At 40.0% G+C, this 25,094-nt stretch overlaps 3 protein-coding genes across 4 annotated transcripts in view; all 3 read right to left on the bottom strand.

The window, feature by feature from the left end:
• Positions 1 to 10,782, bottom strand: part of ppp2r5cb (protein phosphatase 2, regulatory subunit B', gamma b) — a 29,515-nt gene extending 18,733 nt beyond the window's left edge. The window contains exons 1-3 of one of the 2 annotated variants that reach the window (XM_085133654.1): positions 10,655 to 10,782; positions 10,081 to 10,140; positions 6,260 to 6,425 (exon numbers count right to left, since the gene is read on the bottom strand). In XM_085133654.1, the coding sequence (XP_084989780.1) occupies positions 6,260 to 6,425; positions 10,081 to 10,140; positions 10,655 to 10,681 (253 nt within the window). In that variant the 5' untranslated portion in view covers positions 10,682 to 10,782. The remainder of the gene's footprint in view (positions 1 to 6,259; positions 6,426 to 10,080; positions 10,141 to 10,654) is intronic. The other variant, XM_085133655.1, reaches the window with a different exon arrangement.
• A 2,454-nt stretch (positions 10,783 to 13,236) lies between these two features.
• hsp90aa1.2 (heat shock protein 90, alpha (cytosolic), class A member 1, tandem duplicate 2) lies at positions 13,237 to 19,579 on the bottom strand. The gene is made up of 11 exons (XM_085133653.1): positions 19,419 to 19,579; positions 18,238 to 18,387; positions 17,707 to 18,073; positions 17,483 to 17,616; positions 15,555 to 15,872; positions 15,259 to 15,424; positions 14,955 to 15,145; positions 14,592 to 14,739; positions 14,213 to 14,481; positions 13,788 to 14,121; positions 13,237 to 13,689 (listed from the first exon to the last, which is right to left on the bottom strand). The coding sequence occupies exons 2-11, from the start codon at positions 18,385 to 18,387 to the stop codon at positions 13,577 to 13,579; spliced, it is 2,190 nt and encodes a 729-aa protein (XP_084989779.1). The 5' UTR covers positions 19,419 to 19,579; the 3' UTR covers positions 13,237 to 13,576.
• Positions 19,580 to 19,925: 346 nt separating this feature from the next.
• hsp90aa1.1 (heat shock protein 90, alpha (cytosolic), class A member 1, tandem duplicate 1) lies at positions 19,926 to 24,567 on the bottom strand. Its single transcript, XM_085133651.1, has 11 exons — positions 24,294 to 24,567; positions 23,198 to 23,347; positions 22,731 to 23,097; positions 22,509 to 22,642; positions 22,082 to 22,387; positions 21,820 to 21,985; positions 21,504 to 21,694; positions 21,240 to 21,387; positions 20,878 to 21,146; positions 20,429 to 20,762; positions 19,926 to 20,331 (listed from the first exon to the last, which is right to left on the bottom strand). The coding sequence occupies exons 2-11, from the start codon at positions 23,345 to 23,347 to the stop codon at positions 20,222 to 20,224; spliced, it is 2,175 nt and encodes a 724-aa protein (XP_084989777.1). The 5' UTR covers positions 24,294 to 24,567; the 3' UTR covers positions 19,926 to 20,221.
• Positions 24,568 to 25,094: the final 527 nt, after the last annotated feature.

The following is a 25,094-nucleotide window of genomic DNA, read 5'->3' as shown; positions in this document are numbered from 1 at the left end:
GGTGGATGACTGGATGTGTAAAGCGCTTTGGGGTCCTTAGGGACTAGTAAGTAAAGCGTTATACAAATAGAGGCCATTTACCATTTAAGCTCAAAAAAGAAAAATAGAACACACAAAACTGTTTTGGAAGTTTCACACTTTAAAAAAAAAACACTGGCTAATGTAATGTTTGTGCAAAATGCATTTTGTGTGGTATTTCATAAAGCACATAATGGTGTCACAGTTCCTCCCTGTGGGTTTGTACTTCTCCGCTGGAGGTGCAGGAGGTGTGGTGTGGTTCGAGTCGGGCTGCTGTTTGTTCTTGCACGCTTCTTGTATTGCCACTGTTGCTCCTGCTACACAACCTTGAGCTTGTATACGTGTTTGTCTGCAGGTTAGAGGATGTAAAAAGTCTTACACTAAAGTTAACTGTACAAAATGGGAACAACTCCACCCCTAATGGATGTAATACTTAACATCTAGTGTTGTTGGTCCTAATATATACGATAATGGAGCACTTCATCAGGAGGAACTAATCTGGGCATATAAAGGGCTCTTTCTTGCCATTTTGTACCTTCGGCATAGTGCATCCCATCTGTAGATCTGCTGTTCTGACCATGACAAGAAAATACTGGATTACTCATTACAAATGCTACTTTGGCACATGCATTCACCAAAGTCGAGCTTTCTGCTGTGTCTGTGCTATTTTTTAAATGCGAAGAAACTTGTGAGATTGAAACCATGCTGGTGTTATAGCAGAGCTTTTTCTAAACGTATCATTGATATCAGGAGCACTGCCTAAAATACACAACGAAGTGGTTCATTCACAGGTCTGCTGATCTTCAAGGTCATGGTCCTCTGTAAATGCTTAAGGCTCCGATCTATTTGGAGAAACAGACTGATCGACGCAGCTGAGGACACGGGCTCTTTCAACAGTGGCTGAACTTAGGCAGCTTCCAATGATAGAGACATCTTTATCAAGATCCAACCTATTTTTTCTTCTTCTCGTAACACAAAGATGAATCACAAAGCGATGATACATGCTGATCTGTATTAGTCACATTAGAAGCAGATATATTAAGAAACAAAGCCCAGATTTGTTCATTGTGCCACTAAAAATGTTGCACAAGTGGAAAACACCTGTGGCTGATGACTGCAAGATAAACACGCTTGGAGATCGCATTTAATGTTGCAGCTTAAACCTGGTAACTTGAGGAATGTGTTATTATAATATGTACAACAGTTTGAAAAACGTTTTAAGCTTTTAAAGTTCAAAAACAAGTTTTAGACCTGCAGATACAGTAAACTGGCATGTGTGTGAATTAATTAAATACCATTTTCAATATTTACTATTCTTCCAAACAAAAGACCACCAATTCAGGTACAGTGTCATGTTTTTTAGTAGGATCCTGTCATTTCTGAATGTTGCTGATGCATAAATGAAATATTCACTGCTTAAATATAGCAATGTGTCTCATTCTCTGACTTCTAGCTACAAAACCCTTCTAGAAGCAATGCTGAAGAGTCCAGTCATGCAAAACCAGTGCACAGCTTGAGCAGTTTTAACACCATGATCACTGCCAGTGACTTTTTTTGTATTTTTATTCATATGAAATGTCTGACCCGGGAAGTTTCTCTCATGAGTTGTAGGAGCCTTTTTCTGCTTCCACATGTATTCAAAGTTAAAGATGTTTCTCTGACATGACATGACAAGTATTGATTTAACGTTAAGATTACTTCCTGGAAGCTTTAGAATGTAATTAAAAGACAACCACAGTAAAAGCAACATTTTGATTCATAAAAATAAAAACTGACTGACGTACACTTTAGTAGTTTGACTTAGACCTGTGTTTTCTGCTAACAGTCAGTGACACCTACTAAACAACTGTATTACAGGTAACAATAGCAGAACTAAACACACAACTTATTTCGTTTTAACATCTTCACATGTTTGCTGTCATTATCCTGTCTCCCTAGTGCTAGGCTGAAAAAATGCTTAAAAAAAACATAACTGCTGACCATATAACTTCTGTCATCTTTACTGTTTATCCCTCAAAATGAAGATGACTGTACACTGAAGAAGTCAAACATAACTAGCTGTTGGTACACAGTGTGACACCAAAAAAAAAAAGGCTCCAACCCTCTGAGGCATGAACCTCTGAAAGTCCCCTGTGATATGTCGCACCAACATGTCAGCAGCAGATTTCTTATATTCTGTGAACTGTCAGAAGCACTGCAGCTTATTAGACTTGGGACAGCCCACTGTCTCCAGTAGGGATGGGTATCGTTTAGGTTTTATCCGATACCAGTACCAAACCGGTACTTTTGAAACGGTGCCGGTGCTTAAACGGTGCTTGAACCGGTGCTTAAAGAATGAAGAACACAAACTTTGTCCAAAAACCTCTCATGTTCAGCTGTTTTTTTGTAAAAAGATAACAATGTTAGCCTTTTCTGCAGCTATAGGGGATTTATGGTATCACTCTTGACTGGAAGCAGTGCTTAAACAATGGGGGAAAAAAACAAACTTTATCCAAAAAGCTCTCATCTTTAGCTGTTTCCCACTTTTTCTTTGGTCATTTTAGCCTTTTTGGCCAGGGTGAAGGGAGTATCTGCCATCAAACAAGAAGACAGCCGCATGCAACTATGATGGTGTTTTCTAGTTCACCTTACGTGCATTAATGTAATAACGTGGTTAGCCTACTGAACGTAAATTACACTAACAACATTAAGCTACTCATGCAGAGAAGAACGGCTGCTGCTGCCATCATCATCCGTCATCATTTCTGCTACACTGGCAGGGCTAGGGGCCAGGACTCTCCTCTTCGGGTTTTTGGGGGATGTTGCTAACTCCGGGTCCGATAACAGGCACCACACCCGCAGTAGTGAGGTGAGGTGTGAGGTCTCGCAGCAAGCTATCAAATACAGTGCATTTCTCGGCTTTTTAAAAAAACGCTATGCGTCGCCAGGTGTTTCATCAGATTCGAGGAGTTACCTCCTTTGCACAGTATCAGCTTAAAGCACTTGTTGCAGGCTGCTGAGTTTGCATCTTTTGCTGTGAAGTACAGCCAGACTTCGCCTTGGGCATTTTTAATCTGTAGCTCTGCTCTAAAAGAACGTACGTACCTGGCCCCGCCTACTATCCTCGGAAACGTAAAATGATTGGCTAGAATCTAAAGTGTATCACAGCTCAGGAAAAAAAAGCACCGAAATAAAGCACCGAAATGTGAGCTGCTTTTCGGTCTGGTTACTACCGTTTATGTCAGAACCGATACCGGTACCCATCCCTAGTCTCCAGCTGTCCCTGCTCCGTGCTTCGTCATTTGTGTCCATTGTGTCTTTGACTAGTGCTGAAGCCCGTGTACCGTTCTCACCGATAAGATTCATTTCAGACAATTAATAATTTACAATGAACTACGCTCATTCAACAGGAGAAACACAACAACAGGAGAAACATATAACAATTTGTGAAGCATAAACTAAATCCAAACTACTTTGAATACTAGTAGCTACATGTTTATAAAAGAGCAGAAATGTCCCAACTTAACCTGTGACAATAAAAATAATATTTTATATCCTGTACCCACCAGAATCTGCCGTGACATAGGCATTTAGCCTCGTCACTATCTGTAACATTTTACTCTACACAATTTCTCTCTCATCCAACTGTTTACTCAGTAAAACATATCTCGGAGTTAGCACGAACTACTGTTCACAGACTAATAAACATTCTCGGTCATTATGATTTCATTATGTTGTTTTTGTAAGGCTTTTCCTGGTGTCCTTCTGTTGAAGTGTTTTATTTTCCTTATGTTTTCTTTTTTACATTGTGTACAATGTTTGCATATCTGCAGTCTGCAGACTGTTAGTTATATCCATTAAAGTGCCCCTTAAAACAGTTTCACATTATAAAGGAACATGGGAAAGTTTTGCATTACCATTAAGCATCGTCTCATTAAAAAGCTAAGGACTGTAAATTTCATACACTATGTTAACTGTACCCTCAATAAAAAATAGAAAATCTGATTAAAAAGTATTATCTGTTTTTAAACTTAAAACTGGTTACAAGTAGATATACTTATGTCTTTCAACATCACCTCTCATATTTGACACTCTAGCCACAAGGTGGCACCAAACCCTGTGAGACCAAGGCTCCATGAAGGAGAGCTCCTGCTTTAAAGGAGAACCCATACAGAGGGAGCAACTGTTGTTGTTCTGTGCTTTTTGGCACATGTATATAACACTTGCAATGAGACAAAGAAAGAGGAATTAATCTCCTGTTTACTTGCCTCAGTCAGACAGATCTCCAGCTAAACATAATGCCAAACACAAAAACACAAGTTTGGATTTGTGTATTTTGTCTTATAAAATCTACACACACAAAAAAACGGCAGCTCGCCACATCGAGTTTCAACAGAAACCAAACTATCGTCCAAACAAATGCAAAAATTTGAACCATACAGTCAAAGAAAGCACACACGAATCTGGAAGTTCATGGGAAAGGCCTGCTTCTGGTCAGGGTTTTTAAGTCTCGCCTCAACTTTGCGGCTCTGCGGGACAGGCTCACGGACATGTGTTTCCATCAGGAGGTGGTGAACATGCCTGGAATGAAAACAGGCCAAGCGAGGAGCCTGTTTGGACAGGACTAAGTGATAACATCTTCTTGGCCACTGTGGGATAATGTTTTGCAGAATGTTATCAAAGCTCTCATTGGGGTGTGGGAAGTGAGCAGGCTGTATCAGAAATGAAGTTAAGCCTATTGGTTTCCTCACACGTTACAAAGGTAACGGCTAGCTAAGATAAAGACACAATCATTTTTTTATGGCAGAGCAAAAAGACACAATGAACAATAAATGGCCTGTTATCATGTTGCCACCTTAGGAAATCCAACTTTGCTCTACTTGCCAAGGTTTCCAAAAACAGAAATAACATTCGTAAATTGAAGAACACTGCCTTTGCTCTACTGTGAGCTTACAAGCCTCCCACCGATGACGAAAAACAAAAACAAAAGCGCTCTTTTCTGCACACGCGGCATCAGTGCCAGAACGTCCACAACATTGAGTGTTCAATGTTTGCTAGACAGACACAGCACAGAAAAATATCTTTTACCAAATACAGAAACTTTTGAGCAAGTAACCCAACAAGATTGCATTCACCACAATTCGGGGTTACATCAGTTCCAAAACTTTACACTGCTGTTGCATCAACTGTAAATAATCTAACAATCCAGGAAATATCTGTCCTTGAAAGGAGATGGATAATTCTCCCTACCCACTCTGAAAGTGTCGGGCACATTTCCAATGTCCCAACTTTGTTTCACTTACTAATAGTCATCTGGGGACCACTAAAATACCCTTTTCCTACGAGATTCTTATTTTTCCTGAGTCTGAACATTTAGAAAGAAACAGAAACAGTATAACCAATTCCTGTTGTGCCATTGCCACTATCAGTTATAAAATTGTTTTTGAAGTTTAATTACATGATTATTTAACAGCCAACAATGTCAATATAACTGTCTATAAAGCATACCACTATGTTAGGTAACTCTAATTAAAGTACTGAGAAATTATGCGCGCAGTCATCCATGTATACACAGGACGATGCTGACAATATGCATTTACTGTGTCGCAGCAGTGTTTGCTCATTGCTCTTGGATCTGGCACTGAACTTGGACACTAAATATCCATATACATCTGTAAAGTTCACGAGGAAAGACAGCAGGAGGAATAGTAGTAGCTGGCAGACATGTCTTATCTGCTCACTGGCAACATTCGGAAACACAAGGGCCGTGGAATTAAAGCTTTATCTCTGGATTACCACTAAATATAGATGCTTGGGTTAAATCCAGAGCAAAATCCATGCCATGCTTGTCCTCTGTTTGTTTCCACATATTGCATAATGTCATGTTCAGCCTGGTATTAAAATGGGGGTGATGCAGCAAGGGATGCTCATGGGCACTTCTGTGGGGAAGGAGTGACTAAATAATTGAGTATGTGCTTGTTAGTACATATTTCTGTGAGATGTGCACTTATCTAGATCTGCATTTGAGACATTTCTTACATATTAAACATACACAGGTAGACCAGGTAGTTTTTTCTCCACCTGCCAAATTTGGTTGATTTGATTTTTGAATTCTGTGCAAAACCCTGAAGCGTGAAAACATTACCTCAACTCCGTTCTCTATGAATATATAACAAATGCAAATTCTCCCAAATCGAGCGCACTCTGTAGTTCATTATGTGATTACATAAAATGGATTTCAGACTGTCGCACAGGTGAATACCTTTAAAAGCAGGAAGTTTCTGCAGTTCCCTGTTGTTGCTCAAGCTGAAGCGAGAGGAGCTCTGCCTCTTGTCCTTTTTGACAGGTGTCTGGGAACCTGGCTGCTTCCCCTTTAGTAGCTGAGTTGTTGGAGGAACACTATTGCTAGTCTTCCTGTTAGAGCTCTGCTGAAACAAGAGAAAACACACATTAGTTACACGGACATAAGAGCAAAGACACACTAAAAAAAAAAAAAGATGCAGGTATAAAATATGGGCGAATAAACCTCTGTAGAAATCTAATAAAAATGTGTGGATGCAGCCACCAGCCAAGGAGCACAACTGGTAGTTTTAATTATATACACCGAGTTACCATCCACTTGACAAAATGCTCATTAAAAAAACAAAACTGTTTACCAAATGTACAATTACACTTACTCTAATGTACAATTGCTCTTTACAATAGTGCATCATCCTGATGTGGGATCACCTGAAAGCAGCAAGTTCAACTGATCCAGCCTTCCTACTAGGATCCATTTATCAGTGTGGACCTGATGACACAGAGCTTAATTCGCCTGATGCAGTTGTGGAGCTGTGTCAGTCTGAGTCACAAGAGATTTATCAAATTCACTTAAGACCCAGACAAAGTTGACCACAGTCTGAGCCACACTACAAGACAGACAATCAGTCTGTGCCACTATAAAGCTGTTGTGTGTAGTGGAAAATACCGCTGTGCTGACCTCTGCTATGAACTCGATTACATATTAATGTACTGGAAAGATCTGAATTAACTCATGTAAGTATATTAGGCCAAAGTAGAAACATCTGTCATCTATGGTTCTTCTCATTTAATGCTTCAAATTTTCATTTGTCAGTTATGGTTGCTGACAACAAGCCAAATGAAAGCTACATATATATTACATAACAGCCTTTACAGTTATGCATTGCTGGTTGACAGAGCATATGGGAAAAAAGGAAGGGTGGGGGCGGTGACAACAGCTTGCAGCCCAGCGATTTTAATTTGACACAGGTTGGTGCACTAGCTGATCTAATACATGGCTGCTGACACGCAAGTCTAATGCTGGCAGAGGCTGAAACTTTCAGCTTGAAAAAAAAAAAAAATTTCGGTAGGTCGGCAAGGATGACTAATATATGTAATTGTTAACCAGCTGTCATTAAAGGACAGGTTTTAAAATAGAACAGATACGGCCTTTATTGTAATTGTAAATATAAAACGCAAATGTATATTTGCGTTTTATATCAGAGCTTTAACTACATAACTACATAAAGCTCTGAAATAGATATAAAGCTTAATGAAATTATCTGCTAACTGACAAGTGTGGATTTTATAACTCAATAAACTGGACTGTGTATATAACACAAGGCAATAAAATAGTGTGTTTCCCACAGATTTAGCTCATACAGTCATGGCCTAAAGTTTTCATTTCATCTTTTTATAATATGGTAAAAACATAATCATAGGCATATGATAAGCTTCAAAACCTTTTGTTGTCAGTGTGACATGCTGGATGTCAGCTTCGGGGCCAAGTCCAGAAGCTCATAAAAATGAATCTGATCTCTTGGCACAATAACACTGAACCAGTGTGAATGACTACTGTAAAAACTCAAGTTGCATATTGTATACAATACAAAATTTGAGTAACTGCCATGACCATAATCTGTGTGTATGTGTGCCTTTGTGGTTTATATGCAAATCGGACACGGGGGGGGGGGGGGGGGGGGGGTCTCTTGAAAGGATGAAAAGAAAAATATGTAAATGTTAAAATGAGTCAAGTGTACTTGGGCGGACTTCAAAAGACCTCGCCACCTAAGCTCAGTCCATCTGTGGTGACACCGGAATACAGCCTGGTTGAGAACATTGTAATCTGTGCAAGAGCAGGACTACCTTTTGCTTTCTAGGCAGCACAAACAGCTGCCGGCTCTCATTTCACACGCACATAACTGCATTCAAATGCTTGCCTTCCTTTAAAAAAAAAATAAAAAAGCCTCTAGTTGTTTGAGGAATGAAGGAAGTCAGATCTTCCTTTTCTCTGCTCAGTGTGGGTAGCTCCTCCCCACAAACACACAGTAAAACAGCAGAAAAGAAAATGTAGTCGGATCATAAATGACAACTGAACAAAGTAATGACTCTCACACTGAACTTGAAGTGAACTTTTGCACATATAGGGAAACACTAAACATTGTTTAAACTATACTATCTTCCTGGTGCCACAGAATTTCCTCATATTTTATTTTATTTTTTACAAGCAGTGTATGACTGTGCAGCACAACAAAGCAATGATTCACATGAGATGCTAGTAATGCAGACGGACAAACTCAATGTTGAACAATTTTGTTATGAGGGCCAAAGGTAAATTTTCCCAGATGCGTCCTAATCCAGATGTAAGCAAAAAGGTTTTATAGCAAGTCACAACACATCACTCCTCAAAGGAATTTTATTACTGAACATCATAGATCAATGCATTAGCAGCAAGTGGTTTATGAATAGCAATAGCTATCCTACTTTAGAAAAATCACGAGGCAGCAGTTTCATGAATGTTGAATAAAATTTGTGTTTTGAAGTAAAGCTTTCTGCTTAAAGCCGCTGTATGACAGGTCAACCATGTAATTATGGGTGAAATATTGATGAACTCAACCCATTTTACTAGTTTTATTAGTACAGGGAGGTCAAATGTAAGGCCCAGGGACCAGAATGAGCATGGCAAAGACTCCAATCCTGCACGCCAGACAGCTTTACAAAATATGAAGGAGTTCATAGATTCCTATTGATAAATCACTCCCTACTCCCATTCATACTCCTACAAAGCCATTAAGTAAGAGATAAACAATTAAATGACAGAAAGTTCATGCTTTTCCAATATTACAGTAAGTCCACAGTTGTGATGGACTGAGATTTTCAAATTGAGATGGCCAAGACAAGTAGTCCATACTCCCATATTTCACTATGGTGTTCATGTGACTCATATCCATCATTAGTTTGCTCACTACAGCAAATTTGGTCACAAAGAAGAATTTTCCCCTGATGAGTTCAAAGAATCATGAGACCTAAAATAGAATAAGCTTTTCTTGTTCCACTCCACAGGAGGCTTCCTGTCCTTTTGCATGAGTACTTGCTGTCAAGTGAAAAATATACAATTTCTCCACAAGTAGATAACATAGGCATCATGGTTTGTGGAGGCCTTTGTGATGCATTTAAGTATTCTGAATCGACACTTCAGGAGCAACATTATAAATTGTAATCTACAAAACACTGAATTGATAACAAGACAATAAACTAGATATACACAAAACTTGATGAGCTTTATCGTGTCCCTCTTCATCTTTTTTAAATTGAAAAAATAAGTTCAGCATGTACGTTCATTTCTATTGCAAGCACAATCACTAATACTGGAGACCACTATCATGCAGTAATAATCCAATTATAATGTAATACTCCTCTTGCAAAGGTGGTGTCACTAAATTCCATTTAATTTTAAATGACTTGGAGGTAATTACATCAAGTTGAAAAGGTTATCCCCAACCCTTGCGGTCCCTGTTTGATCTGTGATGAGTCTAGGGTGTGTTGGGTTTTTTTAACTGCTTGTTTAGCTTTTAATATATAATTTACAAGTTTCTATTTTCTCCATCTAATCGAATGTTATATATCGCTCTGTGTTTAGGGTCTTTGGTAATGTATATGCTCATTCTGTTTGAGTTGTTCTCTTGGGCAGGGGACTATCACAAACGAGATCTGACATCTCAAAAGTCCCAATTTGAGGGTTAAATACATTTTAAATAAAAATAAAGTTATGTGTTCTTAGAGTGGTTTTCCTTGTTAGAATACCTCATGTTCTGAATTCTCCTGTCCTCCACTCTTCCCCACTTTGCCAGACTTGGGAGACTCCTGCAAAAACATTTTCAATCAAAAGATTAAAAACTTGATTTAATAAATGAAGTTTATATTGGTTGACAACATCAGGTGAATGCAATCGGTGAATGCCGCCTTGCACAAATCCAAGCTAAATATAGCATGCCTGCCCACCCAGTCTCGCACTCCTGTTTAACCACACTGTAAAGTCTGCTGTTAGCTAGCTCACGTTACACGACCCGAGGTTTCAGCTTCTAAAAGTCCTTAAATTTTCACCAAAATAACACACACGTGCAATGTAAGTATCACTTTAAGATAAGGGTGCTCTATTTACATAACACTGCACAACGTGCCAAGTGCTAACATGATGGCAGGATAGGGCTAGCAGGTAATAATTGCAGGCTGGCTAACGTTTGTGTGATGGGACACTGCGCTGGTAGCAAAAATGTCGTATTACACACCCGGCACATTATCAATAAATTCAATGAAATGTAACTCGTGCAAAGTTTATTCACTATCGACACAGCCAGCTAGCTTTTGTCTAACTCACCTTATCTTTTTTCGTTTTATTCGGCATTGTACAAGCGTAACCGCCCTTGCTCCCCTCACGGATACTCCACAACCAAAACCTTGACAACTCTCAGGACAGCACACTGCAAGGCGGTTCAGTCTGCCCTTACGCTGTGATTGGCTGTTTTCAGTCAGCTGACTCTGGCGCGTCACGCTAACGATGGCCAGTGTAAAGGCACCGAGAGCGCACCCTGCCGGTGACAGGACAGCAACACATGGGATTACAGGCTTCCGATACTTTGGATTACAGCCATCGACAGCATACTTCCTATGGTCATTCCATGGAAAATCAACCAGTGCCTCCCACATAATGAGTTGGCAGTGTATATATATTTTTTTTCATTACAGATACATGTTCAGGTACAGTTTTTATTTTACTTATTCAATTTTTCCTCTAAAATCTTTGAGCATCACAATCCTGGCACATACCATAGTTTCAGGAGCGAATCTGCTAAAAACTCGTCTCCATAGGTTTGCGTTTCCTTAACGTTTCTCCCAGTGTTTTTGGCTCTTGTTTTTCTAATGCGTGTGTGTAGTGCAGGAATGGATGCATAACCATGTGTTTGAATATGTAGAATTCTCTTTAATGAGTGATTTTATCCAAACTGTGAAGCAATTTGTTACTAGGTTTAAAAAAATCCTATATAAATAAAGTTGTTATTATTATTAAAGTAGTAGTAGCAGTAGAAGTAGTAGTATACTGCAGAATTTTGGGTAGACTCGGATGGTGAAAACAAATTATAACATTTTATACCAGGCTGACCCATCTTCGTTATATGTCAAAATAATTTTCCTTTATAGTTATATAGCGCTTTACTTAGTCCCTACGGACCTCAAAGCGCTTTACACTACATTCAGTCGTTCACACACGGGTGTGTGGCAAGCTACACAGCTGCCCTGGGGCGCACTGACATAGGTGAGGCTCCGTCACCGGGCCCTCTGACCACCACCAGTAGGCAACGGGTGAAGTGTCTTGCCCAAGGACACAACGACCGAGACCGTCGGAGCCGGGGCTCGAACCGGCAACCTTCCGATTACAAGACAAACTGCCAACTCTTGAGCCACGATCGCCATAGTGGTCATAGTTTTCCGTTTTTACCTACCTTCTTCTTTCAGCTGGTTGAGACCCCTAGGCCGGAGCTTTCTAGAATATTTGAACAGCTTGGTAGAACCTTCGTTGAATGCATAACGACTGCCATCTACTGGTGGTTAACACGAACCCACACGTGTAAAATGACTTGGACATATAGGATAAAAGCATTGAGGAATGCATGAAAATATCTAAATCAATGTTTAAGCTTATGAGTTAAAGTCTAAGGAGCTTGGAAAGAAAAGCGTCTGGACTTCTTTAGGTTGCTTGAAGATGTTTCACTACTCATCCGAGAAGCTTCTTCAGTTATAGGGTAAAATGGTGGAGAGTCCAGACTCTTTTCTTCCCAAGCTCCTTAGACTGCGATGACCTGGATGACTGAGAACATTTACAGACTTATGAGTTAAACATGTGCCTTTCCACAAATAACAAAATGGATAAGCCTTAATTTGATCATTTGTATCTTAGAAGAAGCTTAAAGATAAATAAGAAGCAGAAAAGTAGAAGAGGAGACAAAAAAAGGAAGTTATTTTTGGATGAATCTGACTACAGCAATGATGTATTATATAAGCCTTTCCTTCCTCTTTAGGAGTTTCTCTGTCCACTTTTACTTTTTCAACACAAACATCTATATCCTTGTAGCTTCAATCTGGCAAGAAATATCAGTACTGTGGAAAAGACTTTAGTGAGGTTGCGTAAAAATGAACAAATTCCCAAATTATAGCCAAAAAAAGAAGCCTCGAGTTCTTTTGGCTTTTCCCCGTTTGTCTTTCTTTCAATTTGTTCCCAATAAAGGCATAATTATCAGACTTATCTGCTACTTCTTGACTTCCCCTCAAGCATTTTGCTTTTTATTACATAAGATTTTTTGCTTTTTCCATGGAGAAACTAAAAGGGCAACTGGAGAGCAAACAATCTGCCCAAGGGCAATGCTTCATTCATATGAAGCAAAGAAAAAAGGGGTGATTCTTCCCTTTCCTTCACTCTGTTTAAGCAAGCATTGGTTTGGTAGCTTATGTGTAAACAGTGTTGACTTCACTGGTTGTAAATGAAAACAGTATATTTCAAACATGGAAATTACAACATCACATCATCACTTTATATTTATCAAGATACAAATTTCTGTCAAATGATAGATAACGAATGTCTTTAAAAAATCCTGGTGAGAAAAAAAGGTTCTAAAATAATGTTTGTACTTCATTTGAGCTGAATTAAGAAACCCTTCTGGCATAGTTTTCTACTTGCTGAGAACAAAGTCTAAAGCAGTTCTTCGACTACAAGTGAACACTAATAGTTTCATTGATTTTCTCATGAAAAAAAATTATATATATATATATATATATATATATATATATATATATATATATATATATAGGACAGGTTAATCCACTTGTCCAATCTAAAAATGCAGCATACTATACATAAAACACAAGACTTGTGTTCACTCATCAGTAACAATACAAGTAACCAAATAGCTTAACATGGTAAACCTTTATTAATGGTTTTTGCACCGTTTCAAATAACAGTATCGTGTTTTGTTATATTTACAATAAAGAACAAACTTTGGAATGTCAAATACAAAAAGAACAAATGCATCAATACAACTCAATACAAAAACAAAAATGACGATCTGAAAACTCTAAAGATCTAAAGGAATGACTGAACTGCATGTGGTCAACGCAAGTGGAAATAAAGTTACGTTGGTCATCAAAAGTGTTTAGGAACAGACATTCCAGGCTCATTTACAACATTTAACATTAATTTTTTTATAACATTAGTTTTTTTTTAATCTAAACAGGAAATGGAAGCTGATTAGTCCACCTCTTCCATTCTAGATGTGTCATCATCTTCCCCTTCAAGAGGGGGCATGTCCTCAGTGGGTGCAGAGGTGTTATCGTCAGATGTCACATCATCTTCATCAATACCTGGAAGGAAAATAGGAGCAGATCAGTCAGCAAAGCAGGGTTAACTCGTTTACTGGCAAACATACCACCAAAAGATACAAGATTTAACAGATACTCACCAAGACCTAGTTTGATCATTCTGTAGATGCGGTTGGAGTGGGTCTGTGGGTCATCCAGTGTGAATCCTGAGGAGAGCAGGGCGGTCTCGAAAAGAAGGATGACCAGATCTTTCACAGACTTGTCATTCTTATCGGCCTCTGCCTTCTGCCTCAAGGTCTCCATGATTGGGTGGTCAGGATTGATCTCAAGGTGCTTCTTTGCTGCCATGTATCCCATGGTGGAGTTATCCCTAAGCGCCTGAGCCTTCATGATCCTCTCCATGTTGGCCGTCCATCCATATGTGCTGGTGACAATGCAGCAAGGGGAAGAAACTAGGCGGTTGGAGACTGTGACCTGCAGAGGAAAACAAAAGCCACCGGTATCAATCAGTTGAACAATAAAACAAATTCCGTTGTTATATTGTCATTTGGTTTCATCAGCTTACCTTTTCAACCTTCTTCTCCAAGATATCCTTCATGATTTTGCATAGGTTCTCAAACTGAGATTTCTTCTCCTCTTGCTTCTTCTTCTCCTCCTCATCCTCAGGCAGCTCCAGGCCTTCCTTGGTTACTGAAACCAAGTTCTTGCCTTCAAACTCCTTCAGCTGCTGGACGCAGTACTCATCGATGGGCTCAATCATATAGATGACCTCCAGGCCAGCTTTGCGAAGACGCTCCACAAAGGCAGAGTTGGCAACCTGGTCTTTGGTCTCACCTGAAACGCAGACATGATAATGTTGTTCATTCATGCCATATTGCCCACATGAGACAAGTTTTGTTTGCCGAACGCATGCTTTTGATTGGCAGTTTTAAAAGTGTCCTCACCAGTGATGTAGTAGATGTGTTTCTGGTTGTCCTTCATACGTGTGACATAGTCCTTCAGGGACACCATCTCATCTCCAGAGGCTGATGTGTAGTACCGCAGAAGCTCAGAAAGCTTCTTCCTGTTCTGGGAGTCCTCATGGATGCCAAGCTGTAATAAGGAAAACAGTCAACTGTTATCAACAGTGCAGATTTATTCAACTGAATGTGCAAAAAAAGTTGCAGGCGCTACCACTGGCTGCATTCAATTGTTGTTAAGCTACTTTATAATACTCATACTGCTAGAGCTGAATTATTCAAGCAAAAGAATTAAAGACAAGATCTGGTAACCTTGCACCTCACTCAGTCAAGGCTGTGGATACTGACCTTGATGTTCTTGGAGAACTGCTCGTAGAACTTCTTGTAGTTGTCCTTGTCCTCAGCCAGTTCTGTGAAAAGCTCCAGGCACTTCTTGACCAGGTTCTTGCGGATGACCTTCAGGATCTTGCTCTGCTGCAGCATCTCTCTGGAGATGTTCAGTGGCAGGTCCTCAGAGTCCACCACACCCTTGATGAAATCTGATAGGAAGCAGAAAGGAAACTGTTAAAACTCTAAAGATTCCATTGTGTCATTTTCATTATGATAATTCTATTATTGTTAGGGAAATTGTAATCCATAGTTTAATACTCACTGAGATACTCTGGGATGAGCTCCTCGCAGTTGTCCATGATGAAGACTCTGCGCACGTACAGCTTGATGTTATTCTTCTTCTTCTTGTTCTCAAAGAGGTCGAAAGGAGCACGCCGAGGCACAAAGAGCAGGGCACGGAATTCAAGCTGACCCTCTACTGAGAAGTGCTGTTGGGCAAAAAAAATAAATTAATTAAAGTGATTATATATTGGACTACATTATATCAGACACAATTTTCCTCCTATAAGTACGGCTACATTTTTAGGTATTTTTAAAATAACATCTCAAAAGCCCAACCTTGACAGCCAAGTGGTCTTCCCAGTCATTGGTGAGACTCTTGTAGAACTCTCCATATTCCTCATTCGTGATGTCATCTGGGTTTCGGGTCCACAGTGGTTTGGTCTTGTTCAATTCTTCCTGGTCAATGTACTTTTCCTTGATCTTCTTCTTCTTCTTCTTTTTGTCTGACTTGTCATGGTCATGTTCTTCATCTGATCCAACATCCTCAATCTCAGGTTTGTCCTCATCCTTCTCCTCATCTTTCTCCTCCTCCTCCTTCTCTTTTTCCTCCTCTGCCTCGTCGTCACTCACCTCCTTGTCCCTCTCTTTCTCCACCTGAAGGAAAATACATTTGGTCACACACTAAAGAATTTCCCTACACCTTAGCCTAAGGCATAGCTGGACTGGCCATCGAGCATACCGGGCATTTGCCTGGTGGGCCGATGGTGATTTTTCGTTTTTATGGGCCGATGATTTTGTTTTTAATTAATTTTTTTATAACAGTATAAACAATGAAAGGTGATGGATTGGCCAGATGCTGGCAGATGTGTAAAAATAACTCAGTTGTTTGGTGGTGGCTATGGCGGAGCTGCCACAAGAGGCCCAGTGGATGAGGGAAAGGGGAGGCAGGAGGAGCAGAGACCCGAGGCGGCCGCCCGTCCGAGTGTCAGGTGAACTGAACTTCAGGTAAGAAGTTATGACCTGCAATCTATCTGGGTCAGATATAAACCAAATTTAGGTGTAGTTTATTTTCGTTGTGCTGAGTTTTTACCGTCAGTTACAATAACTTGTACTGCATACTAGCTAGCATGACAGAGTTTCTACAGCTGGGTGGGTGCTATGTTACTGATAGTGAACTTTATTTCATTCATAAGGTTAGTTAGTAGAGTTGCCAACCGTCCCCTGAAAAATGGAATTGTCCCGTATTCAGAGAAAATATCACGCATTTCGTATTGAGGTGAAAAGGAACAGTTTGTCCCGTACTGCAGCTAGAATGGAAAAAGACACAAAGCTGGAGTTTTTCTCTGTCTTTACGCTGTCAGCTGTCTCTTCTTCTCTCATTCAATCGTAAAACTGATCAATGATCAGCTGATCAGCTTTTCTCTCTTGCTTATTTATCGCCCACTTTGCGCCAGACAGAGGAAACCAGCGGATGTCGCGCTAAACAACAGCCGCACGTTTAAGCTAGATCAGCTGTTGTTAGAATTGATTTAATATTAATTTCTAGTATCAGCTGATGTTTGCTGGAGCCACAGCTGTAAAGCTTCTGGTCATGATATCGGTTTGTATATCTGGTGAGTGGGAAACATGAAGATGAAACCAGGAGATGTCCTTACTGAATCATCAGAGCTGAACAGGTGATGGAGAAACAGGTTTACCTTTTAGGTGACATGAATGAGTTGAAGGGAAGTTATGAACTGTTTCTGAGAGACAAATAACACCAGGATCCTTTTCTAAGTAGCTGACAGCTGGTAACTGTGCAGGGGCGGGTCTAGCAAAGCTTTGCCAGGGGGCCAGGTGGGGCATTAACAGGGAAAGGGGGGCACAAAGAAATACTTTTCTTTGTTATTCTCATTTAAAATATCTAGCTTTTATTAAATAATTATCTGAATCTTACAACCAAAGTTTTTATCTGATGTACAACGTATAGAAATCATACATATACCAACAAGATGGTGTACATCACTGTCACAACAGCGTTTGTTTTCATTCAAAGGCTTTATGGTTTTTCCTATAATACCTGGTGGGCCGGTCTGTAGTCAAAATGCCCGGGCCGATTTTTTGTCCCAGTCCAGCCCTGGCCTTAGGGAGTCACTATTTTATAATATCAGTGTTTCAGAGATTTATTGAGCAACTTTCTCAGAAGTCTAAAGTGCAGAAGCTATCTGCAATAGTTACAAATTTAATTCTTCTATGGGATCATTAAATATGACTTAAGTACTTACAAATAGCGTAATAGGGTAGCCAATGAACTGTGAGTGCTTCTTAACAATCTCTTTGACCCTTCGCTCTTCAAGGTATTCTGTCTGGTCTTCTTTGAGGTGCAGGATCACTTTAGTTCCACGTCCCAGTGGCTCAGCTGTAGAGGAAGACCATAGGTCAGTATACTTTATAACCACTGGGTTAAATGATTAATAATTCACTTCAAATTCTGGGTTATATCACTTACAGTTGTCTACTTTAACTGTGAATGAGCCACCAGCAGATGATTCCCAGGCGTACTGCTCGTCATCGTTGTGCTTGGTAACGACTGTCACCTTCTCGGCTACCAGGTAGGCAGAGTAGAAACCCACACCGAACTGACCGATCATGGAAATGTCAGCTCCAGCCTGCAGAGCCTCCATGAACGCTTTGGTGCCGGACTTTGCAATTGTGCCCAAGTTGTTGATCAGGTCGGCTTTGGTCATGCCAATACCTGTGTCAACTAGGGTTAGAGAACGCTCCTCTTTGTTGGGAATGATCTCAATTTTGAGGTCTTTGCCAGTTTCCAGCTTGGAAGGATCAGTGAGACTCTCATAGCGGATTTTGTCCAGTGCCTGACGGAACGAAACACAATGTTAATTGTTTAAACAAATTCCAGAATTTATTCTGTATTGATAATAATATAATTCAATTTCTTAAGGGAAAAAAAAAGCATGTAATTTAATTTTTTTATTTTAAATAATAAACACAGCAACACAGACTAATATTGAAAACCTACATCTGAGGAGTTGGAAATAAGTTCCCTAAGGAAGATCTCTTTGTTGGAATAGAAAGTGTTGATGATCAGGGACATAAGCTGAGCAATCTCAGCCTGGAATGCGAAGGTCTCTGCCTCCTCCTCCATTGGTTGGTCATGCATTTCAGGCATCTGAGTGAAGGCGGAGAACAAATATTGATTTTTAGAAAACACATTGACTAAAGTGACTGGAACACAATATAAAATACTCTTTTTATGACACTAAATGTTTGCATCCCAGCAACGTACACTTGAAAAACACTGCCAATCCTTCTTATGTAAGATGTTGCAGTTACAGCTTATCCTTATTAAGTAGCCTCGATGTTACATTAAGGAATTAACAGCAGTTCAAACTAAAGCAAATTCTCTGTAGATGTAGTGACTTTCCTGGGTTTCTTTCTTGCTTACTTTCATAATTTTGTATTAAAAAGGTACAAGGACCTTTTTTTCCCTTCTTGGACTGTGAATTTAATCTCTGCTTGGTTATTGGCTAATCAGAGATTAACACATGGCTCGAATAGCATATCCGTATCAGCAGAAATGACTCCACCTGCTGGTTTCCCAGGTGAAGTGCAAGTTTCTAGAAGGTACGAGGAGGCAAGAAGAACTCTCTAGCAGTTTCCATAGGAATCAAAAGCTCCGCCTCTCATACAGCTGACGAGATTATAAGAATGCACACTCTGTACCTACTGATTTTGCACGGAATTAAAACCTGGTACAAGGATAAGGTGGCCCAAAAAATCTTGCAGAAATTTTAGCACAGGAAATTTGATTAAGGTTCAAACAGTTAAACCCCTGCTTAACATAACACCTTCCTCCCAAATGCATCACTAAAGCATCCTGCCATGTGGCTACTGTCCGGCAGGTTTGAATTCTGAAATGAGGCACAATAGGAATCAAATTCTTATTACCGTTTATGAAGCTGACATTAATATTCTCAGAGCAGATATTAATACTTTTTAATCAGTTTTTAAAGACCAAGTGCTGTAACTAGATTTCACCCTTTCTTCACTTTAGCCTCACTTTCTATCCAGACATGACAAAAATGTCAGCTTCGTTTATAAATTAATGTCAAATAAGCTAACATTTAGCACTATTAAATCTGAATTTCAGGAAGTGTAATATTTTCGTATCCCAAATGTCTGTGGGAAGGCTGTATTTACCTTGGTTTGCCCAAAACTCCTGAGGAAGATGTGTAGAGATCCTTCCTTATTCGCAGGTTCGTTGACTGCTAATGCTCCTATGGAAACTGGTGTAACGGTGCGGTTTTTATACCCTCTATGACCATTCCAGAAATCCTCCTGACACAAGCTTCCAGAACCGTCTGGAATCCTCCTGCTCGGCGGTGGCCGCTCACTGGCCCGGTGGCCTGTCAATCATGGTGCGTGTACATGCCTCTCTGCCTTTCTTGGCAGAAGGAGGCGGGATTAAGGGAGGGGACGCTGAGCCTAATGAGTAAGGCATGTGAGAGCAGAAACTAAAATGAACCATGCTGTATTCACTGAAAATTCCAGAATACATGATAAATCAAACGATGTAATTGATAAATGTAAGCCAGCTGTATAATGCGCTTCTCTAATACAACTTTTCACCTTTCTGTATTATTGTTTGTAGGAAGCAAGAACAAGTGATAAAATAAAGTGCAGTAGATCAATGAAAAGTGACCGGTGTCATTTTTAAAATATATTTTATTACAAATTTGATTGCTTTTCATAAAAAATGTTACAAAAGAGATATAAGTCAAACCCCCAGTGACTTAATAATACTCTTAGTGATTGTCAGAAGTTTTATAAGTGGCTGATACAATATAAACTAAAGCCACTGTGGTCTGTATTAATTCCATCAACTTTTTCTGACTAGCACATTGTTTACTAACAGAAATTCTGCTAAAAAATAATGTACATTTAAATTAGGAACATAAATTACAAAAATAAAAATGAAAGCCAGAAAAAGTCTAGTAAATAATTTAGTCAACTTCCTCCATTCTTGATGTGTCATCGTCGCCTTCCAAGACTGGCATATCTTCATCAGTGGGCTGAATTATGTCTTCAACTGCAGAATCATCATCATCAATTCCTGTGTATAGAAATACATCCATTAAAAAACAAATTCCTCAATTCATTTATAATAACCTAACTACTACCTGAATGTTTAAAGGAAAAGATATACATACCAAGACCAAGTTTGATCATTCTGTAGATGCGGTTAGCATGTGTCTGTGGGTCTTCCAGTGTGAATCCTGAGGAGAGCAGAGCGGTCTCGAACAGGAGAATGACCAGGTCCTTCACAGCTTTGTCGTTCTTGTCAGCCTCTGCCTTCTCCCTCAAGGTCTCAACGATTGGATGCAAGGGATTAATCTCAAGGTGCTTCTTTGCAGTCATGTAGCCCAAGGTGGAGTTGTCTCTCAGTGCCTGAGACTTCATGATCCTCTCCATGTTTGCCGTCCATCCATAGGTGCTGGTGACAATGCAGCAAGGGGAAGCAACCAAACGGTTCGAAACTACAACCTGTCAGGATAGAAATTCAGTATCTTTAGTATGTTTGAACACAGTCAAGCCAACTTCTCATCCCTAACAATGTTAACTATAATAACTGTATCATTTTCTGAAGGAGAAAAATTACCTTTTCAATCTTCTTGTCAAGGATGTCCTTCATGATCTTGCAGAGGTCCTCAAACTTAGTCTTGAGCTCTTCCTGCTTCTTCTTCTCATCCTCATCCTCAGGCAGCTCCAGGCCTTCCTTGGTTACTGAAACCAAGTTCTTGCCATCGTACTCCTTCAGCTGCTGGACGCAGTACTCATCGATGGGCTCAATCATGTAGATGACCTCCAGGCCAGCTTTGCGAAGGCGCTCCACAAAGGCAGAGTTGGCAACCTGGTCTTTGGTCTCACCTGTTAAAGTTATTTCAATATGGTGTTTAATGAACTTAAACTCCTGGGGAATACTTGAAAACAAAGGAAAATAAACCACACTGAATAACTTACCAGTGATGTAGTAGATGTGCTTCTGGTTATCCTTCATACGAGAGACATAGTCCGTGAGGGAAACCATTTCATCTCCAGAGGCTGAGGTGTAGTAGCGGAGCAGCTCAGACAGTTTCTTCCTGTTCTGGGAGTCTTCATGGATTCCAAGCTAAACATAAAAAAACAGCGTGTCATTTTGTGGTATTAAAATCCATGCAAGATGATTGGTATCAGGCATTTTTTCTGAAGTTTTAGAGTTGAAGAAATTCAGATGGATGAACCTACCTTGATGTTCTTGGAGAACTGCTCATAGAACTTCTTGTAGTTGTCCTTGTCCTCAGCCAGTTCTGAGAAAAGCTCCATGCACTTCTTGACCAGGTTCTTGCGGATGACCTTCAGGATCTTGCTCTGCTGCAGCATCTCTCTGGAGATGTTCAGTGGCAGGTCCTCAGAGTCCACAACACCCTTGATGAAATCTGAGTAGGGAAAATAAACTGGTCAGCTACCCAAAGCCAGGAGTTGAGTTCCAAAAACAATTACTAATAACTATGAATTTTGAGAGAATGCGTCAAGATTTACGTGTTACTTCATTGTTACTTACTGAGGTATTCTGGGATCAGTTCTTCACAGTTGTCCATGATGAAGACCCTGCGCACATAAAGCTTGATGTTGTTTCTCTTTCTCTTGTTTTCAAAGAGGTCAAATGCAGCTCTTCTGGGTACAAAGAGCAAGGCGCGGAACTCCAGCTGGCCTTCCACTGAGAAATGCTGCGGGGGTAGATATGTATTAATTAGCATAACATTATTGCAACTGGTGTTGCTAAATATGTTTTAGAATGATCATCACAAGAAGATTTAGCTTACCTTCACAGCCAGGTGGTCCTCCCAGTCATTGGTAAGACTCTTGTAGAACTCGCCATACTCTTCATTGGTGATGTCATCAGGGTTACGGGTCCAGATAGGCTTGGTCTTGTTGAGCTCCTGGGCATCAATGTACTTCTCCTTGACCTTCTTCTTCCTCTTGTTCTTGCCATCCTTTGTATCTTCATCCTCATCAGAGCCAACGTCCTCAATCTTAGGTTTGTCCTTGTCCTCAGCAGCCTCCTTCTCAACCTCCTCTTCCTTTTCTCCCTCCTCCAGGTCTACTTCCTTCTCTCTTGTCTTCTCCACCTTAAATATGCAAAGACATATTTAAATTTTGCGTTGCCATGCCATTATCACAGTCAATGTGTGGTTATTATCAAGTATTGATTGAATAATTGCTCTTACTACTGTGTAATTAAAAACTTACAAAAAGTGTGATGGGATAGCCAATGAACTGTGAGTGCTTCTTCACAACTTCTTTAACACGCTTCTCCTCACAGTACTCCGTCTGGTCTTCCTTGAGGTGAAGGATCACTTTTGTGCCTCTGCCAATTGGCTCTCCTAAAATCAACAACAAAATTAGAACCGTGGCAGACAGGGTTAAAATGACCGATTCACTTGTTCTGTAAATGACGGGACTAAGACATACCTGTATCAGGCCTAACTGTGAATGAGCCTCCAGCTGCAGACTCCCACACATACTGCTCGTCATCGTTGTGCTTGGTAATGACTGTCACCTTCTCGGCTACCAGGTAGGCAGAGTAAAAACCCACACCAAACTGACCGATCATGGAGATATCAGCTCCAGCCTGCAGAGCCTCCATGAAAGCCTTGGTGCCGGACTTTGCGATTGTGCCCAGGTTGTTGATCAGGTCAGCTTTGGTCATGCCGATACCTGTGTCAAGGAGGGTCAGGGTGCGAGCATGCAGATCAGGCCTGATTTCAATCTTCAGGTCCTTGCAGGACTCAAGTTTGGTGGGATCCGTCAAGCTTTCATATCTGATTTTATCCAAGGCCTGCCAAGAATAGATAACTCAATTAAAATACTTAATATAAGGGCTTGTTTTACATTTTAAAAAAAGGACAACATGATGCTGAAGTGTTTATTTCCCTTACATCTGAGGAGTTGGAGATGAGCTCCCTAAGGAAGATCTCTTTATTTGAGTAGAAAGTGTTGATAATAAGGGACATCAGCTGAGCAATTTCAGCCTGGAAGGCAAAGGTCTCCACCTCCTCCTCCATAATGTGTGCAGAGCTCTCAGGCATCTAAAGGGGGAGAACATATTGGGTAACATTTTTCAGAAAAAAAGAAAGAAATTGTACCTCTACATTTGTGTTTTCAAATAATTATATTTTCACCTGTAGTTTAAATTTATGTACTCTGAACTTCTACGGTTAAGTTTTTCTCAGGCAGCCACATGGCCTGCTGATGCGCACATGTTCCTTCTGTCAATCAGAGAACTGGCATTTTTGTGGGGGAGGGGGGGGGGGGTTCAGATGCTTTGGAAACCCCTAATAGCTCCAATGTGTGCAGTCTTTTTGTTAAAACAAATAGCAACTTGAAATTCAAACATGAAAGAAAAACTAACTTTGTTTTTTCAGCATAGGAAGAGGTAGTCTGTAGTCACGGCTACTGCATATATTTTTTTAGGCCTTCTAAGAACATTTCATAGATTAAACAAAAGTTTTATTCCAGAATCAATCATTCCTTTACAGTTTACTAAGCTAAGATGCAAATGTGCTGCATCAGCTGTTAGAATAGATTCTGAGAAGCCATTCTACCCATACTTGGGTCACCTTGCTTGCCATGTGCTTCATGCCTGTAACAGTCCTACTTAGACAGTGATAGAAAAGCACATACACTATGCCATTCTGATTCTAACTGATAGTAAAGGTTAAAGTTAATTACATTATATCACAAAAGCACACAATATACTGTAAAAAGCAAAAGGTTTATTTTAAATTTTCTAATTCTTACCTTGAATTCTAATTCATACCTTGAATATAATCTTTATTTTTTGTTACTTTGTATCGTTAAATCAATCACTGAGCTTGATTTCTCTTCTTCAAGAGCTTCAAGTATGTGCTTGGCTGCTGCTCCTGTGAGCAGTAAGTGTCTCTTGTGAATTAAATCACTCACTTTACATAAAACCGTGCAAGCACCCAGTATACTCTAAAATTGAAATGATTGTTGCATTGATTCCATTCTTACCTTGGATTTAATCTTTGTCTTCTGTCACCTCTAGTAGACAAATGTATCACTGAGCTTGACTTCTCTTCTTGAAGAACTTCAAGTGTGTGCTTCTCTGCTGCTCCTATGGGCAGTAAGTCTCTCTTGGTTGCGTTCTAGTGAGTGTCTTCTGACTCTATGCAGACCACACGGCATGACGATGTCTTTTTATACTTACGGGACGGTTTCTCGAAGCTCCCATTCAGAAGCTTCCAGATTGTATGTTCACTACAGTCAGGGGGGTGCTGAGGAAGGGTCTGGAAGGGGGTTGCGATTGGGACATTGGAGCTCTAAAGTTGGTGTGCCCTTATAGGGTTGCAGAGTCACAAGGAGTGCCTGTCAGTCACAATGAGAGCTTCACTGATAGCTGTTACACAGGATAACCCAGCACCACAGCTGTGCATTGCCTTTGCCATCAGCAGCTGCCATGGTGCCCCACTGCACCCACATATGCTCATATTTAAAGCCATTTGGGATGCTGTTTGCAACTTGCTGTCCATTCACAGTTTAGATTAGGCATGTTAAATTCATTTCATTGTGGGACACATACAGCCCACTTTGATCTTCAGTGGGCCGGACCAGAGAAAGACATTTACCTAAACATTTAATCCCTGAGATGTCTTTAATGCAATTTTAACAGTGTGTCTCAATTTTTCCACATCACAAACACATTTAAAATGGATTTCTTGTAAAAAAAAAAAAAAAAAAAAAAAAAGAAGAAAAGAAAAGAAAACTAATAAAAGAAAAAACTAAAAAAAACAAACAAAAACAAAACAAATTTAT

The sequence above is a fragment of the Neolamprologus multifasciatus genome, chromosome 15 (assembly GCF_963576455.1).
Source record: "Neolamprologus multifasciatus chromosome 15, fNeoMul1.2, whole genome shotgun sequence".
Taxonomy (NCBI): Eukaryota; Metazoa; Chordata; class Actinopteri; order Cichliformes; family Cichlidae; genus Neolamprologus; species Neolamprologus multifasciatus.
The sequence above is the reverse complement of the archived record's forward strand: the minus strand, read 5'-3'. Positions and strand labels throughout refer to the sequence as shown.